Source organism: Corythoichthys intestinalis, chromosome 19, assembly GCF_030265065.1.
Source record: "Corythoichthys intestinalis isolate RoL2023-P3 chromosome 19, ASM3026506v1, whole genome shotgun sequence".
NCBI lineage: Eukaryota > Metazoa > Chordata > Actinopteri > Syngnathiformes > Syngnathidae > Corythoichthys > Corythoichthys intestinalis.
In genome coordinates this window covers 38,842,930-38,863,366 of record NC_080413.1, presented here as the reverse complement: position 1 = coordinate 38,863,366, position 20,437 = coordinate 38,842,930, and the positions used below count along the sequence as shown (strand labels likewise).

The following is a 20,437-nucleotide window of genomic DNA, read 5'->3' as shown; positions in this document are numbered from 1 at the left end:
TTTTTTTCAAATTCAAAATCTATATAGCCAAGCTATACCAAGCTAATATCTGAGTGAATTGCCATTCAGATCACTTGAAATTTCAAATATATGACAAATAATTGTGCCATTTGCTCTTGATTTTCATGTTGGAAAATCTTTTTTTTTTTTGTTTGTTTTCATGTCTATATTCTCGTTTTTGTGTTGCATCCTTGCATCACATACTATTTTTATAGTTTAAAATATGACGCAAATGTTGTTGTTTTTTTGTTGTTATAGAAGTTTCCAAGGTACTTCTGTTTTACTTCCCCATGTCTGCTGGCAACTTCCATTTTAGAATTTCTCACACCAAAACAAAAGTGCAGCTGGAGTAACATTACTCATCAAAATCCCTTAAAAAAGACAATTTGGAAATACTGCATCCATCTGCCATAGTTACGACAGGGGAGGACAACATATTCATGAAGGCAGGTGTGGAACCAAGTTCGTGCCAACACAAAGACCGGGTGTTTTCCTAGCTTGTTGTCGCTGTGTTATGGAAGGTAAGTTCTTGCTATCCCTGCATTTTCATGTGTCTGATGCTCAAAAAATACTTAAGCTAAAATCTTGCGCGTGAAACAACTGGTTCCCTTTGATATTGTTATTACGATGATGATTGTAATAGATGAGCTTTAATAATACTTACTACAACTACTCTGGCTGCAACACATGCTATGTGCTGCTAGCCTGTTGCCAATCAGTATGTGTAGGATGGCGCAATTATGTCAACGCATAAATGCAAGTGTTACAAGTTTTTTGTTCATTTGTTTACAGATGGAAAACCCTGTTAGGCAAGGGAAGATAAGTTGATGCGTTTCACAGCAACACTTACTGTGCGTTGATGGACATATATCAAGACTACGTCGTTCAACCCGGGGGCGGCCAACTACGAGCTTTTGAACTGCTGCAACTTTAAAGGGATCCTCGATCTTAAAGACAAGTATTTCTTAAAAGATAAATGTTAGTATGAGTTATAATAATTTGTTATTAAAACCCCTCTTAATGTTTTCGTTTTAACAAAATTTGTAAAATTATTTTAAGTGATAGGTCGCCATTCTTGTTGACGTCGCAGTGCGGTGACGTCACCGGGCCCGCTGCCGAACTTCCAGTGTGTCACTTGTTAGCTACCCCAACATGTCGTCCTTTCTGCCTTTCCAATTTGAACCAGAGCTGAAAAGTGAAGAACAGGACAGCATTGTCGGTCCTTCAAAGATGAGCAACAAAGGCAAAATGCAGAGCAGGAAATACCTGATAAGACAAGAGTTGGGCAAAACTGCTGATGTACTTGCGGCAAGAGTGTCTCAATGACAATGGAGAGAAAGAGTGTATGCTGTTGAGAACTCTGTTTTTTTTAAGCAGATCTTCAAGGTGAGCTATTGCGTGATCAAACTTATTCCAATATAATTATGTAGATTGTTAGCATCCAGAGCTGTCGTGTGCTTTACACACAGTACAGGCCAAAAGTTTGAACACACCTTGTCATTCGTGCATTTTTATTTTCATGACTATTGACATTATAATCTTCCACTGAAAGTAATAAAACTATGAATGCACACGTGTGATTGTCAGGATCGGAGTCGTGTCGTGGCTGACTGTCCTCAGTAAATTCGTCATCTGGATCGAGTGTCCTCCATGTCTTGTACATCCAACTCACATTTAGCTACGTGAGGGTGGTCTGTATTAATGGACACATTCTCGCACTGCCCCCACAAATAACACAACATACTTGGGGGGACAGAGCCTTCACCGTTGCTGCCCCCTCACTTTGGAACGCACTCCCTAAAACCATCCGCACCTGCTCTGATCTTCCCACATTCAAAAAATCGTTAAAAACTCACCTTTTTAAACTGACTTTTAATTTGTATTTCTTTTCTCAATTGTTTTGTACTGCCCACGTTGTGTGAGCTTTTTTTTTTTTTTTTTCCCTCAAATGTAAAGCGCCTTTGAGCACCGGTAAAAGCGCTCTATAAGTATTATGTGTTATTATATTAAGTGCTCGGCGCGCATCAGCTGGCCACTGTATCGCTGCATGGGACGTGTCTGGATCAGTTTGAGTGGCAGCATCACTCATATTGGGTGAATCCTGAACGGACACACTTACTGCCTGATGAACTGACAGTAGAGGTGAATTATTAGCTTCCTCTGTGACTAGCGGTACACCTGCTTAAGAGAGCGGCCAGCATTTTCTTGTCTTTGGCGCTTTATTGCACGCATTTTACTCGCTATCCGAGCGCGTTGAGGCTTTTTGTGAGGGAAAATAGTTGGAACAGCTTTTGATTTTAGTCTCCGCTTATATCCAGCCGCTCCGGTGAGCTCTTTCATAAGTTGTCGTCGACTAAAAGCCCCGAACGCGGTCGGAGAAAAATGGCAAGAAGAGAGCCTTGGGTCTTTGGGAAGTTTTGTCAGTCTACAGGCATTTTCCCAAAACTTTTCTCCTCTTCTTGTCAATAGGAAATCTGCGGAGACTCACATCACTCCCCTTGCTTCCGTTTGACTGGAAATTGCATCCAAAAGCAGCACATCGTGGCATTTTACTTTGCGAGTTTAGGCAGCAATACACAATTGTTGTACACAATTAGAAACGTCCCAATTTCGTCATCACTTCGAGCCCGCAAAACATGGCGTCAACTACCGGTCAAAAAGTGTACAAAATACTATAAAATATTGCCATTGATTGAACATTTTATGTGTTTCTAACAACATATTTTAGTACAAGAGAACAATTGTGGTTTATTAGTGCCTACGTCTTTAAAATCGAGGATCCCTTTAAGATACGCTATTGGAGCTGAAATTACCAAAGACAGCGGGAGAAAGCCTGTCTGGAGGCCGTAATGTCAGGTGTCAGGAGGCTCCGGAGCTCTGCTGTCTGATATCACATTCTCGTATGCTATTTTTATAATAATTTTATAAATTGTGATTGACCTGTTTTGCACATGCACCAATCGTTTTAAATAAAAAACCAAATCATGTTGTCCCAATTTTTTATTGCGATCCATATCTGCAGAAAGAATGACATTTTGTTTTCATTTTTGTTTATATGTACATACCTTGCAGTATTTTCTTGTAACAGCAAAATCCGTGTCAGCCCTTCTGCATTCGGCAAATGTAATATAATTTGTAATTTCGCCTCATTTTGGTCACTCAAGTGGCCGGCGTATTAATCTATACCTCACGTCACCTCACAGGCTGTTATAATTTTATCCACGAATGATCAACGAAGTGATAAGAACAATCATACATTCTCATCTACATTGTGATGAATCCATTTTTGGAGATTCCGTGGGTTCCTCTGGCTTGATTTAGCAGTTTTAACTTTGTCAACACACTGCTTACTTCAACCGCAATTCATGTTGTTCTTTCTAAAACGGACATATGCGGCTTGCTAAAATACAATGTAAGTAAAATTTCCACTGTACTGAAATGATAAAATTAGGGCTGTCAAAATTATCGCGTTAACGGGCGGTAATTGATTTTTTATATTAATCACATTAAAATATTTGACGCAATTAACGCACATGCCCCGCTCAAACATTTTGGAGCAGACATTTTCCAAGATGACGCCGCCCATATTTCTCTCAAAAAACATGTCTATATTTTCTCGTACCAAGTACGGGTCAATCTTCCACTGAGCAAACCTGTTTCTCCTCCCATTAGATAGAGGGCTAGCTGTTGAAAGAAATGGAATTACGGTAAACTTGTAAATTGAGGCCAAACAAGTCCGAAACTTTGTCAAGAATGACACTTTGCCTTTAGTTAGTGTACAAAAATAGGGCCCTGTCTGTCTTAACATTCACCGGACCACTTAGACCTACTCACCGAACCCCTGGGATTCAAATGAACCCAGGTTAAGAACCATTGCTTTAGGGTAGAACAAACCTTAAAGTGGGTATGACACCAAAAAGCATGTTTATTACATATTTCACGCAGTGTTTTATGCTCCTGAATGAAATGGACCGCTTGGATGTGTGTGGAAGCAATCGATATATTTAATTAGGTTTTTTGAACCGCGCGCCATAAAAATGAATGACTTCCGGCTCTAGTCTCGGGTTTAGGATGAATGCAAATGTGACGTCACATGGGTCAGCGTCTCACCAGACAGCATTGCTTTATAGCATGCAGATCAGGGGTCGCGTTAACCGAATATTTTCCGTCGTTGACCGGTTTTTTAAAACGGTGATGGAAAAAACTGAAGTCCGTCCGTCATTTTGACAGGTTGCAATTCACACCCCAGACCACAGGGTGGCGAGTGAGCATATTAATCAGCTATTGTCTCTCTTAATGCATGACGTCGTTGGCTATTCTGTCAGAATATTGTAGCGTCACCGGGGTCTGGCGGCGGCACCGTGATTGACACATCAACGCGAGGTTCTTACTGGTGCACCCGGTGTGCCAGCGCGTCATCCAATTGGTGGACTAGATTGCCGCTTGTGTATAGACCCCAATCACATGACATCACAAATCCGCCCCCCGACTGGAGCCGCCATATTGTGTGTCAGCACGTCGTGTTTACACATTACCGCTACGTACATGCCTCCTATTACGGCGTGTTTTTCTGCTCGTTAACATTAATAATCAAAATGGTGAAGGCGTGTGTGGCGGTTGGTTGCAGTAACAGAGAAGATAGACGGAGAGACTTGAAGTTTTACCGTATTCTGAGAGACCCGAAGAGGAGAGCGAGCTGGACTGTTGTAATTCGACAAGAAATCTGGGCACCAAACGATCACCACAGACTATGTATTAGTCATTTTATATCTGGTAAGATGCATTTAATATATATTTAGAAGATTTTGGGCTGACAACCACAATTAAGATCATTGTGTGACGTTGGTGATTGGGGTCTATATAGTTGCCTCTTTTTCTTTGGGGGCGGAGTTGTTGTTTTGTTGGTGTTGTAGGCGGTAAGCAGAGTAAAAAGAGGGAGAAAAATACCACGACTTCCGTGTCTAATTTTTCGCCGGCAAGCAAGCGTTACAATATTAATTAAAAATGAATGAAAACTAAATACTATTGAATATGTCATCATTATCATTTTTAAAATTTAAGTGACGGGTAAAAATAGATTATGACCGGATTTTTATGACCCTGTCAGTCAAAATGACAGACAACGAAAATGTCTAGCGCAACCTCTGATGCAGATGGACTGCGATTCAGCTGATTTTGGCGATAAATTCATTTATTTTTCGCATCACGCCAGCCAAACGGCTGCAGGCTTTTGTGGCTGCACCAGGGAGAGGCGTGTGAGCCTTTCTGGGTTTCAAAAAGTTCCCGTTCACCTAGAGATCGGCCAAAACAAAAGTGTGACAACTGTGGGACCACTGGACTTACGAGGACGTGAATAAACATCGTGTTTTGTAGTATGTTAAATACTGGGATCCTGGCACACGTTTTATTACCGAGGTAGCTTGCATTTTGTAGCTGACATGCTCCTTGTTCCCTCGGCCGACTACCAGCAGCTTGTCACTGCAGGGAGAGCACTATACTCGGCTTCTTGCCCTCTTTCAAATTTTCCACCCAATTATAAGCCCGCCCGTCTCATCAGACTATAGGACATGGTTCCAGTAATCCATGTGCATTGTTGACTTGTCTTCAGCAAACTGTTTGCGGGCTTTTTTGTGTACTGTCTTCAGAAGAGGCTTCCTCCTGGGGTGACAGCCATGCACACCAATTTGGTGTACAGTGCGGCGTATGATCTGAGCACTAACAGGCTGACCCACCACCTCTTCAATCTCTGCAGCAATGCTGATAGCACTCCTGTCACGAGTCACATGACATTTTGGAGGGAAAATGCAGTACAAGCAGTCCTCAATTTGGACATTTAGGGATGTATGTAGTTTCTGTGGGGTGTACTCACTTTTGTTGCCAGGGGTTCAGATATTAATGGCTATATTTTGAGTTATTTTGAGGGGAAAATAAATTAACTCTATTATATAAGCTACACACAGACTACTTTTCATTGTGTCAAAGTGTCATTTTGTCAGTGTTGTCCCATGAAAAGATATACCTAAATATCTGCTGAAATGGGAGGGGTGTACTCACTTTTGTGATACACTGTATTATCTTGTTTGTTCAAGTTGAAGATTTTATTGATTAAAATTAGGTAAAGAGAGTTCATTCGAACCAATTTAATACAGTTCACTTGCTTAGCTAAATATTTTAGGATTGTTAATACAAATTATATGGATCATAATTACTACCCACAAAAATCGTTTTTTATCGTGTTTATTGGAGTTCCGCACACCATCCTAGTATTCTGTTTGACTCTCCCCTCGCCCAACCACACATCTTTTACAGCCGCAAACTGGGCCCCCTTGCCTGGATGCCGCCGTACCACCAGCACCCCCCAAAGTTCCACGCCTGTCACACACATTTTCTCATTTTTACTAAGACTAACATATCACTTGATACTGCAACAAGAACATAGAATATTGCAGCAAATAAGTGAAGTTTAAAATGACTTTATTAAGTCTATTGGCGTAATTGCTATTATTAATCTGATGCATTTTGTGTTAAAAGCACATTCTTAAGGATATAGTTTAATGTCTGAAGGAATTCGGCCTCCCAGCCAAGCCGCCAGAAAAGCGACAGCCGAACCAGAAGGCGTTCCGCTGGCGCAGCTCCAGCAAGTCGGCCGGGTAGGCCAAACTCCGCGCGTTCACTGTGTTAACCCTTTGTACTGACTCCATTTTGAACGGTTTAAAGAAGGATCACCGAAAACAGGTTGACAATTTATTCGTCGACAGTGATCAAAAAACAAAGCAAAACAGACGACGGAGAGGTAATGCTGGATCCAGGGTCACCAAAACAACGGATACATCGAAATTTCCCCGAGAAGTGACAGTTGTTAGCTAAATGTTCAGTCTTTTGAAAGCTGCGGAGGAGTGGGTCGGGCGGAAGGCGTGCCTGGGTGTTGTCTTGGGACCATCCTTCTGTCGCAGGTTAGGGCGGTCAAGTTCATGTGTCATCTTTCGTGGCTGGGTCGTGGTTGCCACGACAACTGACGCATGTCTTGACTTTTTATCTTGGTAGGCCGTGGGTGTTCTGACCCCACCGAAGAGTCCTGACGTCTTCTCCTTACCTTATCAGGCGAGGGCTGATAAGTTGGTCCCCTTGACTATGTCAAAGGGCATGGAGTGAAGTCTGCCTAAATTATGGTTAAATGCTTTACTATAATGCAGTACTTCTCAAATAGTGGGGCGCACCCCCCCAGGTGGGCGCAGAGCGATGCCAGGGGTGGCGCGTGTGACCTCGGGGAACAGGCTTTTATTTTTTTTTGCCGTACTAGAATAAAGTGTACTTGCACATCCACTCAGTGGGTGGCAGTGGCGCTCTCATTTTCAAAGTGCGCGCACTATTTTTGAAGTAAGCAAGAGCACACGGAAGAGACTCATGAAGAGCTGGAGAGCTGTGCGCCGTTTTCGAAAGCCGTTTTCCAGCTGGACTCACGCAGCGACCCACTGTCTTCTCCGGTTCTCACGTGTCCGTCCGAGAAGTGCCATTTTCGGCATGGGATCGTCACGATGACCGCCCTCACCTACGGTTCTCCCTCGGCCGCCGAGAATGCACTTTTTTCGGGCCGTTTGCCTTTTGGCTTTGACATTTAATACAGTGGTAGACGAGGAAAGACCACTGTTTACTGTGTCTAAAAATGATAATAGCGGACAGCCGGAAGCCAAATCAATTAAGACGCCACTTAAAGACATTAGACCCCAATCTCATTGATAAGCCGCTTGGTTGTTTTTCAGCGAAAATGTGCCGAATAATGCCAACAATCGTCCCGCGTTGTCAGTGTTATATCAGTAAACCAGTGAGCACTGTTAGCATGCTCAGTGCAAAATAACCCCATACCATTGCAAACTGGAGGTGATATTGTGAGCAGCGAGTAGCGAAAATAAAAACTGTCCTTCTGTCCAAAGACTCTTTTTTTTTTTTTTTTTTTTTTTTTTTTTTCCCCCCCTTCTTCTATTCAGTTTTGGTTTTTCGGTCAAATTTTTTGGCATATTGTCCTCATGAGTTAATGTTTCTAATCAATTTGAATTTGTTATTATTTACTGATTTTATTTTTCAGTATCAAGTGGTAAAAAATGTACCTTGAGTGTATTTTTACAGTTTTGATGTGACTTTTTTTTTTTTTTTTTTTTTAATTCAGGCAAATTGATGCGCGTTTTTTCTGTTACAAACAAAACAATATTAATAGTTATACTTTATAAGTTGATCTCTGTTATTTTCTCTAATAGAAAAAAAGGATACAATGTGAGGCAGAGGCTTACTTATAATAGTAATATTATAGACAAATGACACTATTTACAGTGGCAGCAGAGTTGGGGGGGGGGCGCGAAACATTTATGTCTCCCTTGGGGGGGGGGGGGGGGCGTAACAGAAAATAATTGAGAAGCACTGCTATAATGAATGTGTTAGACTAATGCAAACCTTTACACAGTGTTTGCGAGAATGGGGATTGACATGTCTTATCTTTTGACCAATTATAAAAGGCAAAAATGTCACAATAAAAGGACATGAATCATACTTTTTCATTTTTACCGTTACTTTTTATTTATGAATGGAAACATTGGCAACGAAAAGCATGATAATGTATAAATGTTGACATGGATATCTTGATAAAATGCAACCAAACAATTCTCCATAATTGTAAAACTGTACTCAGACAGAGAAACTATATGTAGTCAATAAGTAAAATAAACAAATAGATTAATCGTCAAATAAATAAATATCCATGTAAAAATTCCGGTATTGGAGTCTGTGCTATAGGTGGACTGAGATATAATTTACATACATATGTTGTTGCTATCAAGATTTTGTTAGAGACAAAACATTTGGCCACTTCACATTTAAATATATGACCTACAGTTCTGGTCACAAGTGAAAAAAAGTAAATAAATAATTAAATTACAAAGTGGCCATACACTTATTTCCCATTATTTCTACATTTCTGACCACAACTGTATGTAGGAGTGAAAAATGCTCAACATGATAAAAGAACATTAGGGGCTAACATTGTAGTAACAAAAATCATGGTCTATAAAGGCATGCTTGGATGATGTCCCAAACTGAGCTTTTATCCCACCAAACATTTTTAGATGAATTAATTACAACAGTGATTGTGAGGCAGAGCCCTTGTCAGATCCTTAATGAAAGTTATTATAAGAATATTTTGTGTATATTAAGGTATGTATTGGGAAATCATAAAATGAAGTAAAATTCCCTTCTCAGTAATCAGGTCAGCTCTTAAAAGTATGTTGATGTGTTTGCCATTAAAAAGGCTTTTAGCAGGGTAGGGGATTACATCAAACAGAAATATGCTTTAACAGCGTGACAGCTGTATAAAGACATTTAAAAGTGTCCGAATATGATGGTCATTTCAAATTGAAGCAGTTCATTCAATGATGCTGGCTGATTCACTTTTACTGCTGAGCAAAGACACACATCCGCATCAGCACAACGCGTAAAGAAAGTCTTTGTTTCACTCCTGATCAGAGGTGGGTAGTAAAGAGTTACTTGAGTAAATGTAATGGAGTAAATGTAACTTTTTGTGAAAAATATACTTCTAAGAGTAGTTTTACCACACCATATTATTTAATTTTACTCAGGGGTGAAAGTGAGCCGGAACGAGGCGGAACGGCGTACCAGGATGAACTTTTCAGGCGGAACACTGTTCCGGCATTCGGTTCTTTGATCCCGAAAATATGACGGCAACTGTCAAAACTCCATCTTTAAAAAAAAACAAAAAAAAACCTGCCATGCTGCCACACACCCATTTCCAATAAGAACAATCTACTAACGTCCGATTTATATGCACAAGTGTTAACAACAAGCATAATAAAGAGCTTGTGTAGCGTCATTCGTTTCCACCAATATTTTTCATGTATTTACTCTCCGTAGTTCTTCCCAGCGTCTCTCTGCATCTGACAAGTAGGGGTTAGATTGGGCCTAAAAAAATCCAGCCCGGCCCAGCCCGTGGGTGTTAAAGCCCGACCTGATCAATTAACTTGATTTGCAGGATCGAACCCGAAAAAATACCCCGAAATTTTGAAATAAAAAAATGTTTTATTAGGACTCAAGAGGAGGAAATGCGGGGATGCGATGCATGGTTGCGTTTTGTGTGATCACATTTGTGACGATGCCCGTCCATAAAGATAATTAAAGCCTGTCTTTTGTAAGAAATTCTCCCAGTTAAACAATAAACTTTTATATCTTTTATATTTGTGTGTCTATTCTATCAGGTGGATAGTGGATTTAACATTTATTTTAATCTCTTTGAATTGGCAGAAAAAAGTTTTCTCAATGTTTAAATAGTCTATATATTTTTATGGTCATTATAAATGCATTTACACAACGAACTAACTCTGGAAAAGTTTGTTAAATATATTTCTCCTATGAGAGCAAAGCGTCGAATTCGTTTACATTCAGCGAAGCCGAGACAGGTTTCTGCATCTTCAACAACCAATTTGAAGCCTTTCCATGCCCCAATCTCCTTTTTTATATTCCTTAGTTCCATACATCGTTTTAGTATACATATATAAATATAAATGGCGAAAAACACTCAGGTGACTTAAAGTTCCGCTCTGAGACCCCCAATTTGGCCAAATTTCAAAATTATCCTATATGCACGTGTGTTACATCATTGGAAAGCTTAAAATGTCAATTTTCTGGTCTGGGGGTAGAAAATTTTTGAACAGGAGGGCATTAAAAAAAAAAAAAAACCAGCAAAACCCTAACTGGAGGCGAGAGCACTCGAGAGCAGAATTAAAGACGCCACGATTTTAGCGAGATATTATCGCATACATACCATGTTTCGATCCAAAAACTCCATGTAGCATGTATCACCGAGTGTCAAGACACAGCTGTGAATGGCCACAGCCGGATTTTTGGGGGATTTTATGGGTGAAACCTGGTGATATAGCAAGGGTCGCGATGCAGAAATCGCAGACACCATGGAGTGGTTGAGATTTTCTTTTTCATATAGTTACCCTTTTAAACATTTTTTTCCCAATTTTTCTTTGTTTGGATCGATTATTTATCATCTAACGGATCGGGGAAAATCGACAGTAACAAAAAAAAAATACAATTAGTTATCAGGTAGACATCCGTGACATTTTTACAGGTGCCAAATTTTTCATTGTGACATCATTTGTTTAAAAGTTTAAAATATGCGAGTGAATAATTTTTTAAAGTGTGTTTTTTTTTTTTTTTTTAATAAACCTAAATATTAGACATCAATTAATGATTCTAAGCTAAAAAGGACAGACATTTTGAATAATGAATATACTTACCTTCTTTTTATGGCTAGGTTGAAACAAAAGCGGTTACGCGACGTCTGTAAACGGGGGGTTTTCAGGGTAAAACGGACAAATTAAAAATAGTTCGGAGGCTTAGTGCGCATGAATCTGCTATGGCAGCATATGTACATATTGTTCTATCAAACACAACAGTTGTTTTGGCTTAAAATACAGCAATTTATTTAAGAGTTCAAGGGCAGAAACTGCTTTTTCAGTCTTGTCTGTGTTTACCGCCATATATATATATATATTTTTTTTAAAGTTAGCGAGAGAGAACCCGAACAAAAATAATTGACATTTTGGGCCCGACGCGGCCCGAAATTCGGATCGAGTTGGGTTCGGGCTGAAGATAAATTAAGGATAGCTACTTTCAGATTTAGGGTGTATTTATGGGTGCTTAAAGGGCTAATTCAGATTTATGCAGAAATCGGAATTAAGAGTTACGTCGCCAGCGTAGGGACTGAACTCTTTCGTAACCCAGGGACTATCCGTATATGAATATTACATTTTTACATTGGGAAAAATAGTTTTCACTTGTAAATTTTAAAGCAAGTACTTTTGTACTTAAGTCATTTTTTTGTATCTGTACTTTTACTTATGTAAAAAAGTGAGTACAGTACTCCATCCACCACTGCAAAATTTTTGGCTAATCTACCCACCTCTGACCATTTTTGACTGCTTGTTAGCCATCCGACAAGCTAGTTTTGAGAAGTACTTTATACAGTGCCTTGCAAAAGTATTCGGCCCCCTTGAATCTTGCAACCTTTCGCCACATTTCAGGCTTCAAACATGAAGATATGTAATTTAATTTTTTTGTCAAGAATCAACAACAAGTGGGACACAATCGTGAAGTGGAACAACATTTATTGGATAATTTAAACTTTTTTAACAAATAAACTGAAAAGTGGGGCGTGCAATATTATTCGGCCCCTTTGCTTTCAGTGCAGCAAACTCACTCCAGAAGTTCAGTGAGGATCTCTGAATGATCCAATGTTGTCCTAAATGACCGATGCTGATAAATAGAATCCACCTGTGTGTAATCAAGTCTCCGTATAAATGCACCTGCTCTGTGATAGTCTCGGGGTTCTGTTTAAAGTGCAGAGAGCATTATGAAAACCAAGGAACACACCAGGCAGGTCCGAGATACTGTTGTGGAGAAGTTTAAAGCCGGATTTGGATACAAAAAGATTTCCCAAGCTTTAAACATCTCAAGGAGCACTGTGCAAGCCATCATATTGAAATGGAAGGAGCATCAGACCACTGCAAATCTACCAAGACCCGGCCGTCCTTCCAAACTTTCTTCTCAAACAAGGAGAAAACTGATCAGAGATGCAGCCAAGAGGCCCATGATCACTCTGGATGAACTGCAGAGATCTACAGCTGAGGTGGGAGAGTCTGTCCATAGGACAACAATCAGTCGTACACTGCACAAATCTGGCCTTTATGAAAGAGTGGCAAGAAGAAAGCCATTTCTCAAAGATATCCATAAAAAGTCTCGTTTAAAGTTTGCCACAAGCCACCTGGGAGACACACCAAACATGTGGAAGAAGGTGCTCTGGTCAGATGAAACCAAAATTGAACTTTTTGGCCACAATGCAAAACGATATGTTTGGCGTAAAAGCAACACAGCTCATCACCCTGAACACACCATCCCCACTGTCAAACATGGTGGTGGCAGCATCATGGTTTGGGCCTGCTTTTCTTCAGCAGGGACAGGGAAGATGGTTAAAATTGACGGGAAGATGGATGCAGCCAAATAAAGGAACATTCTGGAAGAAAACCTGTTGGTATCTGCACAAGACCTAAGACTGAGACGGAGATTTATCTTCCAACAGGACAATGATCCAAAACATAAAGCCAAATCTACAATGGAATGGTTAAAAAATAAACGTATCCAGGTGTTAGAATGGCCAAGTCAAAGTCCAGACCTGAATACAATCGAGAATCTGTGGAAAGAGCTGAAGACCGCTGTTCACAAACACTCTCCATCCAACCTCACTGAGCTCGAGCTGTTTTGCAAGGAAGAATGGGCATGAATGTCAGTCTCTCGATGTGCAAAACTGATAGAAACATACCCCAAGCAACTTGCAGCTGTAATTGGAGCAAAAGGTGGCGCTACAAAGTATTAACGCAAGGGGGCCGAATAATATTGCACGCCCCACTTTTCAGTTTATTTGTTAAAAAAGTTTAAATTATCCAATAAATTTTGTTCCACTTCACGATTGTGTCCCACTTGTTGTTGATTCTTGACAAAAAAATTTAAATTTTATATCTTTATGTTTGAAGCCTGAAATGTGGCGAAAGGTTGCAAGGTTCAAGGGGGCCAAATACTTTTGCAAGGCACTGTATGTACAGTATTTACACTGTGTTTGATGTAGGGAAAGAAATGATTAGAATATTACAGCTCGGCATTTGTCAATGGTTTGGTAATAATCATGAGGAAACAGGAGCATCCCAACTAGAGTCACAACTGGAAACTATCCTCCATATACACATAACACTGTAAAGTTCAACAAGGAAACAGCACAATTTTTTCGTTGCAAGAAGCGTTTTTTGCTGCAAAAGAGCAGGAGCAGGGATATGTGGATGAGAGGTCAAAGGGCAAGGCTTTGGTCACAGTTTGTCCATTCTGTCAAAGGTCACATTGAGGTTAAGAGTGTGTAAACTGGGATGACTCTCAAGTGTGTGTGTGTGTGTGTGTGTGTGTGTGTGTGTGTGTGTGTGTGTGTGTGTGTGTGTGTGTGTGTGTGTGTGTGCGTGCGTGCACTTATGTTTGTCAATGTCAATTCAGTTTCAATTCACTTGGTAACAGTCATTTCATTCTTCTGTGAAGCTAATTTAAATGAATGTGTCGAAATTCTAATCCATGATGCATAAATAACATGAAGAAATTAACATGGATTTACTCTATAATAACATTAAGGTTAAAAAATTTCAAATTTTAGAAAGTGTATCAGTGTAAAAAATAGCATTAGTCTTTAATCAATAAAATTTTTTAGGTAGAGAATTTTATAATTCATCTGTAACTGAGAAAGGCAGTGCGCTCACTTTCTTTTTTAAACGTGCGAATAGAAAATGAATTGACAAGTATGCATGTATTTTCTATGAGGCATCTGTGTTGTTGTCAGCAGTTTCAGGAGGCTCCTGGGGTCTGTACATAAACGTAAGGAGGAAAAGTGCCACGTCATAAGAGCACCAATAGGCTGTGTGTGACGTCACTGCCGACCAATAGCGGCTCTCGACCAAGCCCTCTCGCAGCTCAAAGTCGATGCGTCTTTCCAGTTCCACTAAAAGACAGGAAAAAAAGCAACTAATAGTTAATTGTTGTATATTGGTTTTAAATTTTTTTTTAAATATCACTGAATTTTTCAGAATATACAGTGGTATGAAAACGTGTCTGAACCTTTTGGAATTTCTCACATTTCTGCATAAAATCACTATCAATTGTGATCTGATCTTTGTCAAAATCACACAGATGAAAAAACTGTCTGCTTTAACTAAAACCACCAAACATTTATAGGTTTTCATATTTTAATGAGGTTCATATTTAATGAGGATCATATGCAAACAATGACAGTAGGGGGGTAAAATAAGTAAGTGAACCATCACATTTAATATTTTGTGGCCCCTCCTTTGGCAGCAATAACTTCAACCAGACGCTTCCTGTAGCTGCAGATCAGTCTGGCACATAGATCAGGACTAATCTTGGCCCATTCTTCTCTACAAAACTGCTGTAGTTCAGTCAGATTCCTGGGATGTCTTGCATGAATTGCTGTCTTTAGGTCATGCCAGAGCATCTCAATTGGGTACAAGTCTGGACTTTGACTTGGCCACTCCAGAACGAGTAATTTATTCTTCTGAAACCATTCTGAAGTTGATTTACTTCTGTGTTTCGGATCTTTGTCTTGTTGCAACATCCATCCTCTTTTTAGCTTCAACTGTCTGACAGACGGCCTCAGGTTTTCCTGCAAAACATCCTGATAAACTTTTGAATTCATTCTTCATTAATGATTGCAAGTTGTCCAGGCCCTGAGGTAGAAAACAGCACCAAATCAGGATGCTCCCTCCACCATGCGTCACAGTGGGGATGAGGAGTTGATGTTGGTGAGCTCTTCCAATTTTCCTCCACACATGACGTTGTGTGTTACACCCAAACAATTCAACTTTGGTTTCATCAGTCATTAAAATATTTTGCCAAAACCTCTGTGGACTGTCCAAGTGCCTTTTTGCGAACAATAAACGAGCAACAGCAGTGGCTTCCTCCGTGTAGTCCTCCCATGAACACCATTCTTGGCCATAGTTTCACATTTAGTTGATGTGTGCACAGCGATATTGGACTGCGCAAGTGATTTCTGCAAGTCTTTAGCAAACACTCTGGGGTTCTTTTTTACCACTCTTTGTATTCTGCGCTAAACTCTTGCCGTCATCTTTGGTGGACGGCCACTCCTTGGGAGAGAAGCAACAGTGCCAAACTCTTTCCATTTGTAAACAACTTCACTGACTGTCGATTGATGAGCATCCAGACTTTTGGAGATGGTTTTGTATCCAGCTTTATACAAATCAGAAACCCTTGATCGCGGGTCTTCAGACAGCTCTTTTGACCGAGCCATGATGCACATTAGAGAATGCTTCTCATCAAGACAATTCTTACCAGGTGTGTGTTTTATAGTGGGCATGGCAGCTTTAAACCACTCATCAGTGATTGGGCACACACCTGACTTAAATTGTTTGGTAAAAATTGGTTTCATTGCTCTTTAAGTCTCCTTAGGCAGAGGGCTCACTTACTTATTTTTCCACCTTCTGTCATTGTTTGCATACTATCCCCATTAAAATATGAAAACCTAGAAATGTTTGAGTGGTTTTAGTTAAAGCAGACACTGATTTATTATCTGTGTGATTTTGACAAAGTTCAGATCACATTTGATGACTATTTTATGTAAAAATGTGAGAAATTCTAAAAGGGTCAGATACCTTTTCATACCACTGTAAGTTGCATTTTTTTCATACTTTGGCTGGGGGTGATTTATACAATATTGAAACATAATTTTTCATCTCCTGAAATGATCTCCATGAAGTTGCCCCCCATCATATGCAAATTAATATAAAAAATATATATATGCCAATGGTTTGTGCTATGTTTGTGCTGTAATGTTTTTAAGATATTAAAAAGAAAACATAGGTCAATGCGAAGTCAACCAGCCCCCCCAATTTTGATTAAAAATGGTGTCAAACCTTTATGCTTTGTTTGTGCTGTAAAAAGTTTCGTTTGTGCTGCTATCATTTTTTATATATTGAAATATTAATTTAAACGTGATTATGTCTCGCAGCCCCCCATTTATTGCAAAATGGACCCGAAATGGTGCCATTCGTTTATGCTATGTTTTTGCTGTAAGACTTTTAATTTGTGCTACTATCGGTTTATAGATATTAGACTGTTCTTGGAATCCAAGCAGTTAAAATTCCTGGATGTAGTCAAATTCAAAACTGCCATAATCATGTTTAAGGCATGGAAAAACGCATTACCTGGAAATATACAAGTTTTGTTTTCAAATAGACAAGGAGGGTATAATCTGAGAAGGGAGTTAAACTTCAAAAAGCAATATCACCATATAACAAAAAAAGAGCTTTTGTCCTCCAATTTGTGGTGTGGAGTTGTGGAACAAACTTACTGAAAACCTAAAGAAAAGAGCTAATTTGAGCGTGTTTAAAAGAAAATACAAAGATCTTGTTTTCTGTAATTATAGAAATGAATTATAGTATTTATGTTGAGAAAATGTTGAGTGATGCCAACCATTGTTCTTTAGGCATTATTGAACTGTTGTGAATTGTATTTGTTTTGTCTGATTCATGCTGATGATTATGTAGCGGACAAAGGAGTAGGATTCATGTAAGTTTTTTTACTTCTTCCTACTCCTTTTCGAGTCTTAGATTTTGTTTTTATTCTTGTATATCCATAATGTGATGCATGTTTTCGAAATAAATTCAATCAATCAATCAATATTGAGAATAGCTGCACCAACTTATTGATTGAAATCGATAAATAAGTCGCCACTTGTCAGTGAATCGGATTCGCTGGCGAGATTTTTGCCGGCAGCTATGAGCAGTCCTTTTTGGGTCTTTTGTGTAATGTGAGGCTGCACGTGGTAGTTATCAGAGCAAGAGAGAGAGAGTTCACTGCTACACTCAGGTGGGGTTGCTGAATCACTAACTTAACGAAGTGTCGAGATTTAGATTGTCTTTTTTGTTGTTAGATCCAGTGTGCCTCCGTCAGAGGTGAGAAAATAAAGCCAATTGTATTGTTTGTATTCTTTGTTGATGAGATGTTCCTTCTTAGCACGTAGCGCTAAGCAAGTTAGCGATTATGCTAATCAGTGTCTTAAGTGTCCATTTGTATTGTGTTTTGGTAGAAGGATACTAGCACTTGCGTTATTGTTGGACAGTAAAGTTGTCTCATTTCTTTTTATAAAGAAATCACACACATAAACCCATTCATATAACAGCTTAGAGTCTCCTTTCAACACAAACTCAAACTCTAAACTGTCATACAAGAGAGTGTGCTTTGACATTGGATTTGGATTGCATTTATAAACTGTTTGATAACAAAAAAAGTGATTCATGACAGTCTGCCTACTCCTTATTTGATTTTGTTGTTTCGTTTGTTTAAAGAAAAGATATGCGTCACTGACATAATTTATATCAGCACTTTGCCTAGAAGAAAAAAAGTCAATCAGCAGCACTTTTTTTTATATCAATGAACAGGATTTTTGTCCGATTTGTGTACTGAGAAGTTCTTTTTATGTTTTATACTCAGAAAACCTTTATTAAAAACATCTTTTATGTCCTTAAAACAGTTCAGTTCTAGACTACAGTTTAGTCAGGAAGCTGCAATAAAATCGTATTTTTGAAGGAAATAGTCATCCATTTTGTCGTTATAGTTACTTACAACATGCCCAAAACACTTCAAGTTAAATTGTGAAGGTAACATTTTTCTGCTTAATTGATCAATAGTTTAATAATCGTCCGATTAATTGATTATAAAAATAATCATTAGTTGCAGCCCAAACTAAGTCCAATAAATAATTTTTGTCTGAAAGACAAATTATAAGGGCTGCAAAAAACAACGCTGGTATCACTGTACTTGAAAATATTGCAAAGAGAAAAAAAATAGGGGGGGGGGGGGGGGGTGAATTGTTGTTACGTGACCAATTTGAACTGATGTTGGAGTGAATGTGGCTGCGGACCAAAAATTTGCTTGAATATAGAAAACTTGCACTTACAAGAGGCGTGGTCCATGACTACGGAAGTAGACTGTGACATTGAGTGCTCTATTTCCCTCTGCTCTTCCTCGACTGGTTTCTCCTTTTCATCACTTTCTGGAAGCATTGCCTTCTCTCCCGCTGCGTTTTCTACTTCTGTGGTTGGACCCTCAAACTCCGAGGGCTCTTCTTCTACTCCACACACCTGGCCACTGGATCTAGAAAAGCGCGAAAACAGGATTCCCCCGATTCCTTTTCCTATACTTGCAGCACCTGAAGGACAAATAGATCATATATTTAAAAAAATGAATGTTGTAAAGTAGGGCTGCAGCTATCGATTATTTAGGTAATCGATTAATCTCTCGATTAGCTAGTTCGAATAATCGTGTTATCGGATTACGAACATTTAATGCGTTGCAGAATAATTTTTTTAAAGGGATCCTCGATCTTAAAGACAAGACCGATGTAGCGACAGGAGTGGCTTGCCTACTTAAGAGAGAAGCCAGCAGTTTGTCTTTGGCGCTTTATTGCGCGCATTTCACTCGCTATCCGAGCGCATTGAGGCTTCTTGTGAGGGAAAATAGTTGGAACAGCATTTGATTTGTCTCCGCTTACATCCAGCCGCTCTGTTGAGAACTTTCATAAGTTGTCATCGACTAAAAGCCTCGAACGCGGTAGGAGAAAAATGGCGAGAACAAAGCTTTGGGTCTTTGGGAAGTTTTGTCAGTCTACAGGCATTTTCCCAAACCTTTCTCCTATTCTTGTCGATAGGAAATCTGTGAAGACTCACATCAGTCCTCTTGTAACATTTGACTGGAAATTGCATCCAAAAGCAGCACATCGTGGCATTTTACTGTATTGGCCCGCATATAAGATGGTGTTTTTTGCATTGATATAACACTGAAAAGGAGGGGGTCGTCTTATATTCGCGCTCTAGACATTATACCCATTCACGACGCTAGATGGCGCTAGATATCATTGAAGTGATGTTCTGTCATGACAGATCTCAGCTACTCTCCCCATTCATGACGCTAGATGGTGCCAGATATCATTGAAGCAAGCAATGTTATGTCATGACAGATCTCAGCTACTCTTTTTAGTTTAACCAGTTTGCATTATTTTATTGCAATGTTTTTCCTTATTCAGATTTGTTTCAAGACTACAGTTACAGTTAGACTTCACTTTGATGGTTAATGCAGTTATTGCAATTTTGTTTTATCACAATAGATTGGTTTATTTACATTTCAAAAACCAGAAGCCATTCATTTACGAATGTGATTGCACTTTAGTTTACATATTTAAATGTTCAGATATTAAGATTTGAATGAGGCAAAATAACATGCTTTTTTTCTCAAATATGTTGTTATAATCATTTGTTTCGGATGTACTGTAATTATTTTCTGTATAAAAATTAATTTGGTTTTCAAAAAGTCTTTTTTTAAACTTGAGTCTTGAAAAAGAGGGGGTCTTATAATCAGGGCCGTCTTATATTCGGGCCAATACGGTACTTAATGAGTTCAGGCAGCAATACACAATTGTTGTACACAATTGGAAACGTCCCAATTACGTCATCACTCCGAGCCCGCAAAACATGGCGGCAAGTATCGGTCAAAATATGTACTAAATATTATAAAATATTGCCATTGATTTAACATTTTATGTGTTTCTAAGATTCTAACAACAGTACAAGAGTAGTACAAGAGAACAATTGTGGTTTATTAGAGCCTACATGTCTTTAAGATCGAGGATCCCTTTAGGAGATGTGAAAGAAACAAGTGTTTATGCTGCAATAACATTTATTTTGGCTTTTAAAGATTGAACTTTTAAAAGAGGTTTAAATGTGAATAATGTGAATGTGAATAAGTAGAA

The 20,437-nt window shown here is 39.1% G+C and overlaps 1 protein-coding gene across 1 annotated transcript in view; it reads right to left on the bottom strand.

Moving 5' to 3' along the window:
• Positions 1-13,968: 13,968 nt before the first annotated feature.
• The window catches only part of ddhd1b (DDHD domain containing 1b), a 64,803-nt gene continuing 58,334 nt past the window's right edge, over positions 13,969-20,437 (bottom strand). The window contains exons 12-13 of the mRNA XM_057822484.1: positions 18,590-18,841; positions 13,969-14,599 (exon numbers count right to left, since the gene is read on the bottom strand). Of these exons, the coding sequence (XP_057678467.1) occupies positions 14,415-14,599; positions 18,590-18,841 (437 nt within the window). The 3' untranslated portion in view covers positions 13,969-14,414. The remainder of the gene's footprint in view (positions 14,600-18,589; positions 18,842-20,437) is intronic.